Below are 20102 nucleotides of genomic sequence, written 5' to 3'. Positions count from 1 at the left end.
TGGGGAATTTGTACAATTTTTCCAATTAGTACTATCCAATCAATATCTAATTCACAATCTAAGTGTAAATTAGATAAGTTTCATTCATAATCTTAATATTAAATTAATAAGTTTGTGATTATATTAATTTTTTCAAAATTAAAAATTCGTATATAATTATTAAAGTTTGGATACATTTCAATTATATTTAAATATATTGTTCAGATACATTAAATAATAGCTTGGATATATTAATATATAGCTTGAGTATAAAAAACTAGTTTGAATATATTAAATATTGACTGAAATATATTAACAGGCGATTTGAATACATTAAATAAATAATTTTAAAAATAATATGGGATAATAAAAACAAGTGAGTATACGTTGTGTATCTAATAATTATGAGTGGGCGATGGGCTTGTCATTGTAAAACAAAGTGCAACGTGTCAAACATAAAAGTAAAGGAACAAAAGGAAACTGTTATATCGCCGCTTGGCGGGTGTGCATATCCTGAAAAAAACTATACAATTTATTATTCCTAATAATACTAACAAGAAATGTTAAAATGGATTTTAGCGGATCTGTAGCGGAATCACAACTCTCATTTTACAGGCATGAAATTTCTCTGTTTCTCTATTTAATTCCATTTTTAGAAACGTTAATTTGGTTCTGTTTTGTTATCAAATAAGTGGTACATAATAAATACTCAGTAGTGTAAGGCAGGTAAAAAATTGATTCATACTGTGAAATTATTTATATTTTCATTACTAGAAACAAAGTAAATGAAAATGCATGGTGGGAAATAAATTCACGTTAGCCCTGAACATTTTTCAGTGGGAAAATAGTGTGTTTTTTTTAAAGTAGGGCGTGAAATCCATGCCAGGATTGAGCGCAGTGGGAAGTCCGATACACAAAGCATCCTGTGATAGCTGTTTCAGACACGCTCTACACCCCAAGAGTTGCCGGAGCTGAATTTAAAGGCGTATTCAGGAAAGGGTCACTGTGTTCACGTGAACCCATGCTTCCCTCTAGAAATCATAAATAGTAGTCCTATATTTTTAAAAAAAGGTATTCAAATATTGATGTGTGAACCACATTTGAACTATCATATAATAGTGTGCAATGTTGATTATAATAGTGTGCAATGTTGATTGGGTGCGATGTTAGAAACTTGAATCTTTTTTTTGACAGAAGGAGATTAAACTTAAACTGATCAAATTTACATCTTCGATTCACCTTTTCGTAATAGTGCACCCATCTTTTCAAAATTCTGGATACGCCTCTGAGTTTCAGGAGTCTCCTGAAAGAAGGATTCTTTAGGATATTTTGATGTTTTTACAACGTGCTTGGTGAACTAAAATTGTTTTGCAGTCAGTTCTGTTTCATTCAGGAAAAAAAAGAAGTGACAACAGAAGGGTGTCTTGTGCAAGTTTAATGACATCAACTCAAAGAATACACAGACTTAGTAACACCTGAAAAACCATGCTAATAATGCAAACCTTTTACTTGCTTCTAGTAATAATGATTATCGTAGATTAAGAGATAACCATTCCAAGCTAATTGCATTGTTGTTTTTCAGGTTTGGTTAGTGTTTGTTATAAGTTTTAGAGAGAACTGCAATAGAGATCATGTGGCATGGCATCATTTTACATCTCTCTCATGTGAACATATATAGAGATCTCCACGAGCCTGCTCTAGTAATTGGGGGAAGCTTTGTCTTGGTAGCATTGATCCTCTCGCTTCTCTTAATTTTTCAGCATCTCAGATACTATACTAATCCGGCGGTGAGTACTCAATTTAGGTATTCATGGAGTACTCTTTATTCTTATTTCTTAGAATGTAGGATCTAAATTTGTGTTTGCTTATCAGGAACAAAAATGGATCGTGGGGGTCATTTTCATGGTTCCTGTCTATGCAACTGAATCAGTAAGGATATAAACCAGTGAAATGCACTCTGATTTCTGAATTGTTAATTGAGATATGTATCAAGGAAATAAGGTTCTAATAGGATATAATATTATAACGTCTTGCTGCACCTTTCACTATTTTACGAGATATACTATCTTTAAATGCAATATACATGTTTAAACTGAATGACTAAAGCAACAGCGTAAATTAATCTTTAAAGTTGATGCAAAGTTTCTATAAAAGTAACTTCAAATTCTCGTGAGTTAACTGAATTGGTTCTCATCTTTTACAGATTGTATCCTTGTGGAACCCAAATCTTTCCCTTGCCTGCGACATATTGAGGAACTGTTATGAAGCATTTGCACTCTATTCTTTTGGAAGTTACTTGATCGCTTGCCTTGGTAAGCATGATCTCTATTTCCAATGGTATTGCAAAAATATGAAAGATATCTCAAGAACTTCCTACCAGTCTTGTATAACCAGATAACAGTTAATCAAAATACCTGAAATGTCTTGATATTTTAACAATGGCAATAGTCAACCTTTCCCTTGGTACCTTCGACGGAAGAGGAGTTTCTCTAACTTAGCATGTTGTGGGGTCTACTACATGCAGTCCTTGAAAAAATTTACCAGACTATAACTTGCATGATATGGATTTGTGGCAGGGGGTGAGCGACAGGTTGTTGAACTGCTTGAAGATGAATCGAGGAAACAAATCAGCCAGTCATTGCTAGGAGGAGAGGAGAAACCTGTGGCACAAAAAAGGACATTGTATAACTTCATTTTCCACCCATATGTCGTGGGGAAGCAGTTGTTCACTATAGAAAAATTTGGTCTTGTACAATATGTATGTCAAAGGGGAAGAAAGTTCAATAGTTACATTGCTGTACTCGGTATCTTCATACTAATGACATTGTGTTCCGCAGATGATTTTGAAGACAGTCAGTGCATTCCTAGCTCTCATTTTGGAGATTTTTGGGGTATATGGTGATGGAAAGTTTGACTGGCACTATGGGTATACCATTTTCTCCATCTAAAATTTTCCGTATCGTATAAAATGGTGAAGTATTAGAAACAATTTTCACACATTAAGCACCACATATAGCTGTATAATTTGAACACCATTAGTGTCATCACAGCTACATTTCTCTAAATTCCGAAGGGTCCTTCTTTAAAATGAAATATCTCGACTGTCAATAGTTGATCAGCTAACTCATGTATAATTCTGAATTGCACTCGTTAATATCAAAGTTAATGATAAGGGATTTAATGTGCATTTTTCTTTCTTTTTTTCAGATAATAAGGATATGATGAACAATTGGTCATCAAACCATTCTTCTTTCCTTTTTCATGTTGTTTAATGGTCATAATCGTTCATTTTAGCTTTGAGACGTATCTTTCGGAGTTCCTATATGACACTCCTCATTCTCCTGGAACCAGAACCTTGATTTGCAGCACCAGGAGCTAGCCTGTTTTCAGCATTTAAAGAAAGTGAAAAATGCATTGTGTAAGATAGAGAATGATATGACTGTGGATAATTCGAAACTCAGTGTAGTTTACAACTGAAGAGGTCACGATTGTAAACTACCAATCAAAACTCACTCTGAGTGATTGCGATTGTGACATCTTCAACTGCAGACCTTTTATTATCAATTGGTAGCTTACAATATATCAGTGTTGCAGCAATTTTTGCCTCGTAGCTCAATTTTTTCTGTTATAGGACTTTGATACATGCTTATTAAGAACATGACTCTAGATTGGAAGGTTTGGAGGTCGAAGATTAGGTAGTAGGTTTGTAGGTGGCCAAGTGTTGTCGTACTGTGTGGACTGTGGGAGAGGCAAGCTAAGGGGCTAGCCTCATCTCCTCACTCCTTGTAGTAGTAGTAGTATTTAGTAGTCGTGTAGATTCTCATTTTACAATGTCTTACTGTCTGTTGCTTTATTTGTCTTAGATCTTGTTATATTTTCTTGTAACCCTACTTCGATAACTTCACTTTTGATCCCAGGATCTATCGTAAATAACCTCCCTACCCCGCAAAGGTAGGATAAGGTCTGCATACATCCTATCCTTCCCAGATGTCACATGTGGGACTACACTGGTTATGTTGTTGTTGTTGTATAGGACACTGATATATCACTCTTATCTGCTTATTGCTCCTTGCAGATATCCCTATATCACTGTGGTACTAAACTTCAGCCAGATGTGGGCATTATATTGTCTTGTCCAATTTTATAATGTGACTCACCATAAACTCCAGTCGATAAAACCGCTAGCAAAATTCATTAGCTTCAAGGCCATTGTTTTTGCAACATGGTGGCAAGGGGTGGGTATCGCCTTGTTGTGTTCTTTAAGGGTGCTCCCAAAGGAACGAAAGTTCCAGACTGGATTGCAAGATTTTCTGATCTGCATAGAGGTAGGTATTCTTTGCTTTTTAATTCCATGGAAATGCTTCGTGTTCTATAGTCAGTGAAAGCTATGATATGTGTTGCATCAAATCATATTCGTGTACTGAATGAAATTCGAACATGTCGGGACACATTGTTTAGTAAATTAGGCGAAGAAATATTGATTATCTGATGGTCGAAAAACAGTGAACAAATAAACTTGGCCCAGGTCATATGGTTTAAGAGTTCTTTAGATGTGAAGAGCTACCGAACCTGAGGTCTTTTCTCTTGGATATTAGCAATATCATTTTTTCACAGGCAAGCTTTGAAGTGTTTTCCATCTTGAAAAATCATGCTTTTCGGTTTTCTTTCTTCTGATTGTGTACCTTAGTAGGTTGATTGAACTGGCACAATCATCCGCATAGTGGTGGATCGCGTTTAATACAAGAAAATTGTTATAAAAATATGATATGCTCAAAGACTGAAAGTGCAATTTGGAAACTGATGCTATGCTAAAATTTTCATGAAGCACAATCTAAGGAAGTGGAATTATGCAGAGTGGAAGATTTTATTGGACAAATGTTATTCATAAACACTTCTTGGAAATATGGTGTCATACTGATATCGAGACTTAGGTGATATCAATCACATGGTGTCTAGTTCTCCACTTTATTAGTTGAGTAAAAACTTCCTATTTAACAAGTACTATTACGTATCGGCCCTGAGATGTTCAACTCTCATTTTTGCAGATGGCTATTGCTGCTATTGCTCATGTTTTTGTCTTCTCCTCGAAACCGTATCACTATGTGCCAACATCTGTATATGAAGAGTTTACTGCCCAAAAAGCTGAAACAACTCTAAATATAGAAGATGGAGAGAAACCAGCCGTTGTTGAAAAGATAGAAACTAAGGTTGAGGTTCCAGGGACAAGTGTTAGAGAAAGTGTTCAGGACATTGTTGTTGAAGGAGGTCAAAAAGTAAGGCCTATCCTGTTTTGTTTTTTCTCCCCCTCCCCCACCTCTTTGCTTTCTTGGTGACTCGAACTCACTACTTTAAGGTTGGAGGTCGAGGGTGCTTACCATTTGAGCAACCCCCCTTGTCTAAAGCACTTGCTCATTTGTTCTTGAAGTATCATATCTAATTGCAACATATACTAAAACCAATGAAACAGGTTGTGAAGGATGTAGTTTTGACCATAAACCAAGCGATGGGGCCGGTAGAGAAGGGTATGACAAAGATCCAAGAAACTTTCCACCAAACATCAGTCGATGACGATGAAGAAGAAAAACAAGAGACAGAAATTATGATTGAGGAACAAGAAGAGAATTCATCAGGCGACAACAGATATAAACGAGAGACGGAGATTAAGATTGAGGAACATGAACATAAATTATCAAGTAAGGTGTCTATATCGCGAGATAGAACAAGTTGATAGACAAAAGATTGTCAATTCAGGTATTTAAATCATCATGTTCTTACATAGCAGGACTTGTAGATAAAGAGTCTTTTTTTCCTATCTGTTATTGGTAAGACCTAGATTTCCTTCCTTTTGTAGAGTGCACATTCATTATAACAATTTATCTCTTCAAGTTACTTTTCTTTGTTTTATACTTTGCGATTCATTTGTTTCTTAAAAGTCACCATCGCCCAAAATTTACAAATCCATTTGATATGTTAACATGATCTCTGTGTAATAGTTTTTACTTGTGTAAAGGCAGGCAGCACCTATCGCCTTTTACATCGTTGTATGGATTCTTTGATTATCATGTTGTAAAGATGTTTCTTCAACATTATTCTCAAGAAAATTGCTATGACTTTATTTGCACTTCGTTGTATGAGCCGTTATCTTTGGTAGCAGCTAAAGGTAATCTAAATGGGAGAAAGATTAACCTGACTAGTCTTGTTTCACAAAAATAATATGGTTTTAACTTTCAATTTGCTTAGTGAAACATAGTCAAAATCTCAAGGATATTATTCTACAGTAAAACGCAATATCTTGATTAATAATTCAAAACAGATTGGAATTGTCTCTAAAATAATTCAAAAGAAAAAAAAATCACCTTATTTGGGGATGATTATAATATTTAGTTATATTTCAGTAATTATTAATTAATATATTTCAAAAAAAAAATATGCATCTTAAATACTTATTTAAAACATAAAAATCTAACTCAATTCTTATAATTTTGGTTTTAACTAAAAATTCAGTGTTGTGAAAAAAATTAATCAAATAGATTGTTTGACTTTGTAGGTATTAGTAAGATATCCATAATTGAGTGGCTTTGAAGCTATTGAAAAAAAAAAAAAAAAGTGGCCTTTTTTTTATAAAAAAGAATAAAATAAATTTAAGCAACTTTCTAAAAGAACTCGTGACTATTTGAGATATTTATGCTTGTCGCCGAAAAACACGATCAAATCTAATTAATTAACTTAATTTGCACCCACATGATTTGTCCGGCAAATAATCATGTCTAGTTTAACATTATTCTTCTCTGATTATGAAACATGCAAATGTTATATTTCTACATCATTACAGTAAAGCAATTGGTAAAACTTGTATGTATATAAATACATACTATTCACAAGAAACCATGATACACAAAATGTAAACCTTGTACTATGTAAGAAACTGTATACAACAAGATTGCAAGGAAGCTATGCAATAACTTTCTCATCCATCATTAACGGAACAGCATAATTCACAGCAAGCGAAGCAACCTAAGCATGCCAAGGAACCCAGGAACTGTGTCAGCACGATTGCACATTGATCATTCATTTTCGAACATGTCCGTATACAGCACATACAACAGCATATTTCACATGTCTTTCCACAACAATTAGATGCTGCCTTCGCTAGAAACTCGGCTGTCTCAGGTTTTGTCTCGGTGGTTCCAGGAGAAATATTTTCATTTGTAGCACTGTAGTTACCAAAACCAGCCCCCAGATTCTGTAGCAATGTCTCCTTCTGTATTTTAGGCTCTTCAATCTTCGTAGGAGCAGTGGAAACCTGCTTCATTATGCTTTGGTTAAAGAAAAACTACAATGGGTGACAATCGCTAGACTATTTATGCCTATTGCGGTCGGTAATTTCATTGTTTTACTGCATATGGCATGACTCAAGTCGATACCAGTAAAGAGAAATTTCAGATGTACCAGATAAAATTAGATAATAGTTTACAATTGGCTACTCAGAACTGCTAGATGTAGTATAAAAGCTAAATTCTCTTTTTAATCAGAAAGCTCCATACCTTTCGCTTGGTGTTGGTGGTTGATTCAGTGATTACTTTGCCTTTATCAGTCTCTATCAATATCATGCGTGTATACTCAGAAATAACGCCTTTCTGTATACTTGTTTGTGCTATCTGCAAGTAGAAAGATGGTAAAAAAACTCTAAAATAACAATCAAGTCAAGAATACATGGACAAAATCCAGGCGTTCCAATGTAATATAGGAGGTGGTAGCAACCTTCTGTTCAAGGTCCTTATTTTCAGTCAACCAGGCCTGAGCAGTAAGTAGTTCAATCTGTTGCCTTGCTAACACCTGCACATTGAACATAGAAAGCAATTGAATCAATTTATCCTCTTAAATCTAGAACTTTCACTTTTACTAAAGACGGATAAGAGTAATTAATTCAGTAGGCAGCAGAGAAGTCAGAAAAAAATTCCCAGCAGCCAAATTAAGGAAATATACAGTTGAACTGTTAAAACTTCTAAAGGCAAGAAAGTATTGATGTATATATATAGTCAAGCAAAGAACTCAACACAAGACATGGTTGTAGTTGCTGAAGCTCTAAAATCTTAGAGTTGAATACTAACACTAAGACCATGATTACCTTCCCCAAGTCTTCCACAGACTACACCAAACGGACAAAAGTCCATGAACGCCCACCAGGTATATAAAGGCCAGTACAGCTACTAAAGTTACATTTAGATGATTCTTTCATTGTACTCGCTCTTCTCGGGAGGAAATATGATTCACTTTAGATTTAGGCTCATTTGTTTGCACTTCATAAAGGTTTGAATCTGAATGGTTTGAACTTTAGCCCATTAGGTGCATTTGTTGTTTTTAGAAAAAAGATCTCCTAATAGGTCTGAAAGTAACTCTTTGTTCAGGTCCGCGAAAGAATCTTAACACCATTGAGACTCTTCAAACACACTAATGAATTTACAATAAAATCTTGGAAGTGTTTGTTTCATAAAATCAGTGCCTACTCTTCCTCTCTTTCTCAAGTATCACCGCCTCCTTTTCCTTTCTTTCTCCATTTATCAATCGGCTACTCAATAATCCTTTTGAATAGGTAAGATTTAAAAACTTTTTAGAAGTACATTGTTTATTGATTTGTGTTAGGTTACTATTTGTTTCATGAATGAAGATGTTGTCCTAATTGGTATGTGTAACACATTTAAGTTCCCAATAAGTAATGAACGTGGAAATTGAAAAAACATTGAACTGGTTTACCTTCCAACCGAAGATGATCATAAGTGGTCAAGCAACCAATAATTGACCATAAATCCTTTTTAGTTTGATTATCACATGAAAGAAACTTTACATATATTTGTCATGCACACATTATTACTATTAGCTAGAAACACAGTATACATGAAACCACAGATTCTAGGTTTGACTTGAGCCCCTCCCTCTTTGATAAAATGAACGACACTTAGCAAACAGTAAAATCTTATGGTTGGTATTCAATTATCATCGTAAAAAATTGGTCTAGTTTATGATCTACTAATAGTCTCAAGTTAGAGTTAACTGTATTTTATTCAAAGAAAGAACTATATACAATATTCATATAACCTATTTCTATTTAGGTTTGCCAAAAACAGTTGCAAAGGACGAAACAATTGGCGGATCTATGAGTATCTATTCTAAGAGCCTGGATTTGATTGGCTTAGTTTAGTAGCTATTAAGCTAAAATATTTTTTAAGAAATTTTGTAGTGCACTTGTTTTTAAGTCAAACTAATAAAAATTAAGGCAATTCATAATTTAGAAATCATAACTTACGACAAGTCATAAGCTATAAGCCCATCTAAACAAGCTCTAAATAGGATATGAACTCTGTTGTTTTCAAATGTTTGTTCGGTTTATTGTTGATTATATATATTGGACTATGGACATTTACTATTGAAGTAAATTTTATTTTTTTTTAAAAATGGGATTTGGAAGAAGGGAATAAGGATAATTACAGTTTTTTATTCATAATATATCATCTTTAGAAGAAAAAAATATTTATCACAAAACCTGATTTTCATATTTTAATGTCAGATAAATACTATCTATGTGATCGCTCAGCATATTCTAAATACTCGAGGATTTCAAGCACTGTATCGTAACATTAGATATTGGTTAAGAAACTAGTGTAATAGGCGTGCTATAACTAAGGAGGAAAAGTTTATTCATGCTCATGCACAACTTAGAAATGTTATTGAACGTTCTTATGGAATACTGAAAGCAAGATTTCCTCTATTCGACAAGATTGTTCCATATCCTATTAATATTCAAAAGGGTGTTGTTATAGCATTTCTTATAGTTAATTATTTTATTAGGAAAGAACACATCAATGATAACTTGTTTCATCAAGTTGATACACCTCTAGTAATATTTGATGAAAAGGACAACAAGAAAAAACATTGGAGGAAACAAATGGAACTAGCTGGACAATAGAAGATGATTCTCAGATAATGAGCGATATGCGGGACCAACTTGCACTCAAACTAATGCAAAGAAGCTCAAATGCTTGTGAATACAATATTTTTCATTAACAGAATTTTATTTTTATTTCTGAGAAAGGTATAGTTGGTTAATTGAATCTTTTTCCATGATGGAATGTCAAAATTAGATGATTGTTAGTTACTTGTTCAAATACGTTATAGAGTCTAAATCAGACCTATATAACAATTATATTTTAGTTTGTTGGATAAGTTCGATTAATATATTAATGTATGTTAAATTGCAATGTTCATCACAACAACTTTTTTATCTATAAATCTATTTTGAATAATTTAGATTGTTCAATAATTATATCTAACATATATTCATTTATATCTCTAAATATCCTAATTTATCACTTAAATAATAATTTTATCGTTCAAGTTAACATTTTCTTGATATAATATTTAACTCTTTTCTAAAAATTTGAATTGCAATTTACTACAACTAAATAAATTACGCATTTAGATGTTAAAAAAAAATAGTCTGATTCACAAGTCACAATCTTAATAAAAGTACAGCCTAAGACAGTTATGTTACCTTATCAAGAGGTATGTCCTTTGTCTGTATAGCTTTCAGATCCAGGGAGAAGTTACTCAAGTCTGCAAGGACTCCTTTAGCTTTAAGCGTGTCAGGGAATACTCCTCGGTATCTGCCTGACAACACTAATGGACCTTTGGATGAAAGGTCTGGAACTGGAGTTGGAAAGACCTATTGAAAATTTAAGGGTAGTTTCCTTAGGAAGCATGAATTCATGTAGGAAACAACACGAAACTTCGACAACATATAATAATAAAGCATGCAGATCATACTAAAGTCGTATCCATATTATGTGTAGGGAATAGCCAATTCTTCAAAAATGAGGTAGGACTGATTAGATTTGTTATTATTTAAATGTTAGCAGCACTATCATAATTGTGATCCATCAAAGAGCTAAGAATAAAAGAACAAATATCCTCACATGCCTACCTCAAATTCTTCAAGACCATCAAGGTTCTCAAAGGCAATATCCGCAAGAATGACAGATGATGCCCTGGAGAACAGCTGTTCAACGCGAACTTCAATAGAATCTGTACAAGACCACCAAACATAATGAGAAGGCAACTACAATCAACAACTGCTTACAGTTAGTCACGAGAAAATACAGGAAATTATATGTAACATTATATCAAGTTGAGTATGTCCAGATCAAAAAGTAATTTATCTTGAAGCAAATCAAATTAGTATTTCAATCCTTGAAACGAAAAATAATAACTATAATGCCATCTTTCAACCTTGTTGTATGAGTTGCAGAATCACTAAACTTACCAACATCATAAGCAGCATTATAGTGGCCACGACTCATCATTGCAAGCATGCGGAGAAAGTAATGGTTGCAGAACAATCCTGAAATTAGTCATGGTAGAATAGGTTATTAAAAGCACAAATCTACGGCAAAAGACAAATGATTCGATTCAGATCCCTAGAATCTAGGTAAAAAATAAGATGATGTGATCTCCCAAAATATAAGACCATCATAATTTCGGTGTCTAATGGGATACATTCTCAAAAAATTCACACAACCTACTAAAACAAGTTCTTATCGAACTTGGACGCATACAGAATGTGATGAAATGAAAAACATCATTACGTAGATTAGCAAGATTTTTGAGCAAATATTAGTCAGGTTAAAATCGGAGATTAATGCATCTCCTCTACCAAAATACTTTCCTTACGGGTGGGAATGAGAGGGGGAGCTTTGGAGGGGCGATGCTTCTTCCAGATGCATACCTATGCCAAATGCGTAAAGCCGCGGGCATATCATTTGTTTTTGCATCAGATGACTCTTCAGAACATCACAGATGTGTCTTTCATCTTCAACAGCTCCATCAGTGACCAGGAAAATCATTGGAATGTGTTGCTGGGTATAGGAAAACATCTCCATGGCCTGATAAAGGTAAAAGTTTTGTGTTAGATTTGACAGAAAATACAGGTAGGATAAAAATCTATGAATTCAGTAGGACTTCAATATCATGAACTCAACATTCTAGGAATAAAATAGTAAGCGGCGAGGATGAATGTACGTTGTTGTTAACACTTCTTTTAAGAGATTGACCACATGTTTTTTTTTTCATTTATCTACTTGTGGAAAAGAAAAAAGGATATTAGTAACTCCTTTCCAAATGCTCAACAAATGATATTCAACTAACAACTAGACCCTCAAGTGTCCTAAAGATATTTTTGGGATGAAACCAGTGTCACTAAGTAGCATCTCACACACTGAGAGAGGATGATTGACCGTGAACATCTAAAAATGGTGGACCAAAATGTGACCACTGATATATTTTCTTTTCATTCTTCATGTTTTTCACAAAAAATAGAAGCTTGATACTATCTGAGATATAGATCATCTACTCCCGAATCAATAGATGAGACGATTAACATACAAAAAATAAAGTTTGCAACTAACTAAATAGATGAAAAAAAATAATATAACTGAGACAGTTATCTAAAAAAAGGGGTATGTGACCTGAGTCAATGGATTCAAAATATTTGTGCCACCACCAGCAATAAAATTCGTTCCAATCCACTGAGTTGCGTTTTCAATAGCCTTCTTGGTTGCCAACTCGAGTGATGATGAAAATAGATATTTTTCGTTGTTGAAAGCTATTATATTGAACAGATCTTGAGAATCAAGCTTTGACAACGCCATACAAAGAGCTTGTTTGGTATCCTCAATTGGTTTTCCCTTCATGCTCCCACTTATATCAACAACAAATATCACTTCCTTTGTGAAGACCTATCAGAAATTTCAAGTGACAATTACGAAAGTTTTTCCTTAATAAGTACAAGAAGAGCATTGCCACTTCATATGTATATATATATATATATATATATATATACAAGACCTTATTAAGCAATAAGAGGGACTTGGAAAACAGATAATGTAAAAACAAGCTAAAACCTTCTGCAAGTACCAGATTACCTACTTCCAGTTACATGTTATTGATTGATCACTCCTTCACAGATAATATGAAAACTCAAATAAATATGGACATAATCCATGGTATTCCTCCTGTATCTTTTTTCTCCCACCTTTGAAAAGTAAATGCTAGTAAAGTAATCTTCTACGAAAGTCAGGTGAGTTGGGCATGAATATGCATGATCATGTCTACATCTTATTGGTTGCTCATTCCTTTACAGGTGTTTCATAGACTCAGATAAATATGGAAATAAGAAATGTTATCAATGTGGTATCTTATTTTTTCACCTTTGGAAAGTGAATGCAATTCAAGTAATTCATCTAGACAAACCAGGTGCATTAGAGGCGTGAATATGCATGATCAGAATTGCAAAATACTTTTTTAGCTGAACCTCACCATCAACCTATCATTTAGCAAGTCAATTACATCTTTTGACCTAGAAGAGAAACTAATAGGACTCGAGAGACGCTGAATGTAGAAGAATAACTAACAACTTTCCATTGGTCTCCTTAAAGATTGTCATTAAAAAAACTTTTGGAGAACAAATTTTAAATGCAAAGGTAACGTAAGAAAAAGTTAAAGAGTACCAACCTTCCCACACTGCTGGTCTCCCGGAAAAAGAGAGAAGCAAAACATCTCTCTCTGGTCGCTGTCAAGTGGTGGGGGTGATTGCAAAAGTACATTTCCACAAGTATGACTTGAGGAAACCTGAAAACCGAATGGTGATTGATGAAAGAGTTTCTCACAGCTCACATTGTGAACAGATTTATAGAAAATGTCACTAAAATATGCTGGAGCCAAAAAAATAGCAACATAGTTACCCTAGTGACTAGTAGTTTGACCTAAGTAAGAACAACACAAATTCATGTAAGACCTACCGCGTAAGAAAAAACAAAATTAGCCCTTGACCAATTTAAAACATCAGATTCATATAAGAAGCCCAACTTTCCAGCCTGACGTTGTCGCTCCTAACCACAAAACAAATAAACTGATGTCACAATAATTTATCAACCAAAAAACTATAAATCAGTGGAATATATAACAGGACACACCTTCAGAGGGTGACTAGTGCTCTTGCATATAACTTCTATTCCAGGACCAGAGTTAACATTAAGCTGTATCTTTTCTTTTTTAGATATTTTTTTTCCAGCTGGAGTGACGAAGTCGGGGAAACTAAAGGGTACGTCCAAGGTTAGCTGGCCATTGCAATATAATAACTTCTGAGACCATCTAATCGTGACAGAGATGTTGGTTCCACCATCCACCTAAAGAGGTAACTACATCATTAAAATGAACAATAATGAGGAAGAGAGTGGGATATATAGGACACTGATAAATTTACCTGTGGTATTGAAAGGGTAAAAATGTGGGGCTTCAGAAAGCATCCATCTTCAATTTTGGCTACCTTTTCTGTTTTGCTTTCATCATCCAAGGTAACTATTTTAGTGCTGTAAGATTTCCTGGGTAACTCAACCTCGACACCTAGAATTGAACCCTGTTAGCCAAATAATTCATCACTTGAGAACAAACAATCAGCAATGTTTCACTTTTGTGAAACAAAAAAATGAGGTGATGAGGATTCATAATCAAACATAGGCAGAAAATATATACTTTCTGATAACGAATAAAAAACAAAAGTTAATGAGACACAGTTGAGATCGATGTTGTTCTGACAACATATTTAATGAGACACACTTGATGACATCTTTGTCATGCGGTCAACTCCCATATCATGAAAGCACCAATCAATCATCAACAACTCCCCTTTCCCAAAGTAGTTGGGTCAGCTATATGAATCCTCTAAGTCAATTCTGCTCTACTCATGTCCGTTTCATTCCAATACAAAACCTGGCTTTTAAGTCAAACTAGAGATCTTGAATACTAGAAGAGAATCTCACACTTATTCCAACTAGTTTATGTTGCCTCTTTGGTTCATGTCATACAAGCATCAAACACTCTGAAGTATGTTCATTTCTTCTCACATCAAAAAGGAACGCCATCATTGTAACTATTAATACAGAGAACCAGAATGGGGAACTATTAATACAGAGAACCAGAATAGGGAACATATCAACTAGACATGCTACATTGCCTCTAACTAGGGAGGAAATTATAACACAAACTTAGCAAATATCCAAACATTTTCTTAAGTTTCTTTGGAAAGAAAAAAAAGGGAACTGTGTTATCAGCATCTTTAGAGGGTAAAATTAGAAATCTCATTGTTTTCTGAGGAAATATATTATCAAAGACTGGAGCATACTAGTACCAGCTTCTGCAATCGATAATCTTTGTCCTACTAAGAGAGAAAACCTGAAAGATATTGTAAGCAGTCAAAAGATTCCTATTATCGTTACATTAATCATCAAGCCAATTATTCCAGGATTAAACATTTTCCAACAGATAAAAGATCGTGCGAACTAACAGTTTATAACTTCTTTCTACATCCATCAAGTAAGATAATCTTAAGCTTACAAGTAACTTCTTAAAGCAATAATTCTAAAACAGTGGAGGAAACCTTTAATTCTTAAAGTAAAGATTAAACTAAACCAACAGTGTAAAAATTACTCTTCATATATATAACCTAATAGAGAGAAGCTTTTTCTTTTTTCTAAGACTAACAGCTTAATGCGATCTCTACTTTCTTTTTTTTTTTCTTTTTGATTGGTGGTTATGCGATCTCTACTTTATTAACTTCAATAAAGTATTTTACCTGTTCATAAAGAGAAACTCAGAAGAAAAAAACAGTTGAATTACCTGTTCACCCATGGGTACAGCTATACGACAGTCACAGCTACGGCTACCCATGACACAATGCACACGCCATGATCCTGTAACAGTGATGAACGCCGTATCCAAATAACAATCAGCTTCAAGTGAAATTCCGTTCATCTGAAGAGGAATCAAAGCAGGAGGATCACACCTCCCGTGCACGTGAGGCTGGTAGCTCGGAATATCCGGGTTATCAACGATAGCAGGATCACCAATCACAGCATACAACATAGGAGATTCCGGCAGGTAAGACAGTGAGGCTTTCGCCATCGCCGTCATTGGCTTAGGTGGCGCTACCGCTCTATCCTTTCCGAAATAAATTCTTTTCGCTAGATGCACACCATCTTCAACTGATTTCACAAATTCCTCCGCCATTTTAAATTCCGGCTAAAAGAGAAGTTGAGAATTATGGAATTAGAGAGTCGCTGAGTCGCGGGTTAAAGTAGATCGGAATAATAATTTTCCGACGGTGATGCCGTCGATGAGGGTAGGGATGTCTTTTAGTGTATTGAAGAAAACGAAGCACGTTAAGTAACGTATGATTTTTTATTTTATTTTTTTTCAAGTACAAGTATTGGCTTACAGTTTGTTTTATACGTTGATGGAAAGGAGGGGCCATTTACGTGGCTTAACGGAATAAGTACAATTTTTTGTTTTTATTTTCATTTTTATTTGGGAATAAATGCCGGCCCGTTGCATGGCACTAGGGGTCCAGGCTGGAGTTCATTTGTAGGGAATTAACTCTTTGGCCCACAGGTTACCGTTGGGCGTTGGTTTTATCCGTTTTTAGATATTTTTTGTATTATTAACACACACTTCATTTAATAAAAGGTCAAATTCATTGGGACTCTTTAACCTTGGTAAGATATTTCACTCAGATATCTTAATTTAGCGATATTCATTTTAAATATCTTAATGGTAAGAATTTATTGTGTTATTTTGATACTTTTTTAATATCTATAAAAATATATAATTATGTGTGTTTTACTCGCAAATGAAGTGTAAAGTGACGAATTAAAGATAACAACTGTTATTTATGTAAAAATCAATTTTTAAATAACTAATATTGAGTAAAAAAAACAAGTCAATAAATTAATGATACAGATACTTTTACCCAAAATCATTTTTCTAAAATTTACAGCAGTAAAAAAAACCCATAATCATTTCCAAATACCCCCAACACCCCCGCTTGTCTTCTCCAAATACTCCTAACCCCTCCCCCCACTTCGACAGTCTTCTCTAAATACACCCACCCATTTTGCATTCCGATTCAGCAGTGTCCAGATCTAAACATCTTTGTCTCTTCTTGTTTAGGGTTCTCTAGAAGCACAAAACGATTTGGGCGGACTAGGTCTAGTTGTCTCATTTCACCCACACAACTAGTATTCAGCCCCCTTTTACTATTGTAATTACTGGTACCTGACCCCGTCGGCTTGACATTTTTGCAAGCATCAATCCTGACTCAATAGGGTGATTTATAGAGGAGAATGAGGACAAATGGTTACAAAGTCAGACTAAGAACATTAATGTATGATTGAAAATTGTCGATGTATACTAGTCGGTGCTTGCAGGTCTGACTAGTTGCTTGGCTTCGCCAAAAAAATCTCATCTCTAAAAGCCTGGCTCGCGAGGCGTTCTTTTGCAGTACGGTTTCAATTATCCTCGTCTCGCTCTTGTGACATGCTATGTTTTCCTTCTCTATTCCCAAGTTAAGGGTGAGTCTCATGCGTCCGTTTGTGAATCGCGCTCTCGCGCACTAATCCCTACAGGTGCTCGTAGTGGGTCGATCGTCCTACCTAAATCAATCATCATATCGGTCCCTAGGACCCATTGCTGGAAAGGCTCAGCTTCAAAACCATACGTGGAGCTTCCGTCTCATACGACTCCTCTACGAATGGAGGTGGGCCCGTCCCAAGCTTGTGCGGTTAAGGTTGTTGTACACGAACTCATAGGAAAAGAATTTTTAAAAAAACATTATTTCCCTTCCTGCACGTTGTGCACCATTTCTTTTACAAAAAGCATAATCACATCTTACTTTCTTCCTTTTTTTTATTAGCTCGATAGTGAATGTAAGCATTTCATGAATGGATTTATTCTTAATTCTAAAATATTTTTTCGTCATTTAGCTGAAAATTTCATTCACAATGGATGAAATTTAAATTGGGTAAAATGGTGGTTGAAAATGGGGAAGAAGAAGAAGAAAAAAATTAAAAGTTAACCAAAGAACCATTTCACGCACCTCTCAAGGTGTGAATACACTCATCATGCCATGTAATCAAAAAATGTCAAAATGACACTGCAAGATATTTCATGAGGTGTCTAAAATGAAAATTGTCAAGTTAAGGTATCTAAGTGAAATTCTGTGTCGACTTTAAGGGATCACCAATGGGTTAGGCCTTGATAAAATGATTACACTTGTACCGTGTACTCCCTCCGTCCTTCTTAGTTGTCATAGTTTTCGTTTTGAGAGTTAAATGATACTAGTTCTATTTCAAATTAATTGAATTATTAAGTCATTTTTCATTTTTCAAATTAACTTAATTTTTCATTTTTCAGGATTATTTTTAGAATTTTAGTATTGGAATTAGTTATTAATTAATGTTTAGTTATTTTGATCATAAATTTGATAATACTCTCCCCGTCCGAAATTGTTTGTCATGTTGCGCTTTTCGAAAGTCAATTTGACTAATTTGCAAAGTTAAATTAGATCATATTAATATGATATTTTAAACAAAGAAATTATATATTCTAAAACTATATGAAAAGTATTATTAATTGCAATTTTTTGCATATTAATATGATGACAAAATATATCTTAAAATGTTAGCCAAAGTTTAATAGTTTGACTCTAAAAATAGAAATCATGACAAATAATTCCGGAAGGAGGGAGTCATTAATAAGGATAAAAATGGAAAGTTATATCTGATTTATGTCTTAGTCCTGTTTTCTTAAGGGGTGACCTCAACAGTTCAATTAATTTGAAATGGAGGGAGTGTAAAATTTTGACCAATACTTTAAAATATATTCCATTTATCCAATATTTGTCCACTATTGACTTGGCACACCCTTAAGCAACAATAAATAATAGGGGTAAATTATCTCTTGATTTTCTAATTGAATAAATATTAAACAACTATTTTTAGTAAAGTGGACAACTATTATTGCACAGAGAGAATATTTCTGAGAGGTGTACATCATAGATGTTTTAAATTGACTATACGATTTTGTCGTTCCAACTCCAAAATTGTTCGTGTATGTGCTTGCAATGTGTATTTGTAGAACCAGAGGATGAGTGTCCAATAAATTGAATAAGCACTCAAACAAAAAATTTGAAGTTGGAAACTAAAAGAAATGAGAATTTTTTGCTTGGAGGAAGAAGAGGAAACTGAAGTTTAGTATTGATTATTAGATGATGAAGTTCTACATACAAATATTGTAGTTGTCACTAGCGACAGAGGTGTCGTAGAATTGGTCGAAAATATGGGGGATTTTAATTTGGGTATATTATTATGATGTTAGTGAGTGATGGGTATAGAATATCGGAAAATTACTTAACTATACACCATTTATTATCATATTTTATTATTTCTCCTATCATTTCAAAAATATCAAAAATCTCTTCTTTTCCTTCCATCATTCCCTTTTCCGGATACATTAATTTGAAATCTCATATCCATCATTTTCTTTTCCTTTTTCACGCTCAATCTCTCCATAATTACATCAATCAATCTATTTTAAATTTCAAATCTTTTCTATTCCCAATTAATGATTTCAAATTATTCAAAAGGTAGATTTATTTCCATCACTTACATTTCTGATTTCTTTTATTATTATTTTTAATTTTTCATCTTAAAAAATCACCTCCGCCCCCCTAACCCCATTGAAATCTTGTTAAACCTTTACAATTTCAGTTAATAATAACGTCATTGACAATTTTTCTTGAAAATATTTATTTTTTAAAATGTGTATACTATTGAAAAACGTTCAAAAAAAAAGAAGAAAAAAGTTGGATCTGTCATTGCACAACAATCACTATCAAAGATACAGATTTTTAACGTATCTCGTTTACATCGAGTCTTAAAATTAGTTTTTATTAAAGTTATCATTGATCTGATACATCACTTCTACAATAATCTTTGTTTTATGCAATGTATCATGTTCATATTTAAGGTTTTGATACATACTCTAATATTTTTGAATCCTTTATTAGTGTTTATCATGTTCAATATAAATGTACTTGATACATAAAGTTTGTGCTATGTATCACACACAAAAAGAAGAAGTTAATTTGGAACAATTACATGTTTAATGTATTTTTTAATTTTAAATTATAATTTCTCGAAAAAAATACGATACATAAATAATAATATATCATGTACTAA

At 33.8% G+C, this 20102-nt stretch overlaps 2 protein-coding genes across 2 annotated transcripts; one reads left to right on the top strand and one right to left on the bottom strand.

Moving 5' to 3' along the window:
* The first annotated feature begins 468 nt into the window (after positions 1–468).
* LOC101262537 (protein LAZ1 homolog 2) lies at positions 469–5883 on the top strand. The gene is made up of 9 exons (XM_004243876.4): positions 469–594; positions 1562–1766; positions 1852–1908; positions 2183–2291; positions 2556–2737; positions 2817–2905; positions 4055–4304; positions 5025–5252; positions 5447–5883. Exons 2-9 carry the CDS (start codon positions 1611–1613, stop codon positions 5705–5707), a joined length of 1332 nt encoding a protein of 443 aa, XP_004243924.1. The 5' UTR covers positions 469–594; positions 1562–1610; the 3' UTR covers positions 5708–5883.
* An 841-nt stretch (positions 5884–6724) lies between these two features.
* On the bottom strand, positions 6725–16313 carry LOC101249103 (uncharacterized). The gene is made up of 13 exons (XM_069286959.1): positions 15706–16313; positions 14294–14446; positions 14004–14216; positions 13830–13919; positions 13543–13659; positions 12498–12767; positions 11759–11915; positions 11297–11374; positions 10958–11058; positions 10529–10699; positions 7741–7815; positions 7524–7637; positions 6725–7282 (listed from the first exon to the last, which is right to left on the bottom strand). Exons 1-13 carry the CDS (start codon positions 16093–16095, stop codon positions 6947–6949), a joined length of 2265 nt encoding a protein of 754 aa, XP_069143060.1. The 5' UTR covers positions 16096–16313; the 3' UTR covers positions 6725–6946.
* Between the last annotated feature and the right edge of the window lie 3789 nt (positions 16314–20102).

The sequence above is a fragment of the Solanum lycopersicum genome, chromosome 7 (genome assembly GCF_036512215.1).
Source record: "Solanum lycopersicum chromosome 7, SLM_r2.1".
In the NCBI taxonomy this organism is placed as follows: domain Eukaryota; kingdom Viridiplantae; phylum Streptophyta; class Magnoliopsida; order Solanales; family Solanaceae; genus Solanum; species Solanum lycopersicum.
The sequence above is the reverse complement of the archived record's forward strand: the minus strand, read 5'-3'. Positions and strand labels throughout refer to the sequence as shown.

What these genes read in the sequence shown, in the direction of transcription:
- LOC101249103 (XM_069286959.1), bottom strand. Translation starts at nt 16,095, where the DNA reads ATGGCGGAGGAATTTGTGAAATCAGTTGAAGATGGTGTGCATCTAGCG. An exon ending in TTACCCTTTCAATACCACAG is followed by an intron (nt 14,217 to 14,293) that starts GTAAATTTATCA and finishes TTACCTCTTTAG; the next exon opens with GTGGATGGTGGAACCAACAT. An exon ending in GCACTAGTCACCCTCTGAAG is followed by an intron (nt 13,920 to 14,003) that starts GTGTGTCCTGTT and finishes TTTTGTGGTTAG; the next exon opens with GAGCGACAACGTCAGGCTGG.
- LOC101262537 (XM_004243876.4), top strand. Translation starts at nt 1,611, where the DNA reads ATGTGGCATGGCATCATTTTACATCTCTCTCATGTGAACATATATAGA. An exon ending in CTGTCTATGCAACTGAATCA is followed by an intron (nt 1,909 to 2,182) that starts GTAAGGATATAA and finishes CATCTTTTACAG; the next exon opens with ATTGTATCCTTGTGGAACCC. An exon ending in AATTTGGTCTTGTACAATAT is followed by an intron (nt 2,738 to 2,816) that starts GTATGTCAAAGG and finishes TGTGTTCCGCAG; the next exon opens with ATGATTTTGAAGACAGTCAG.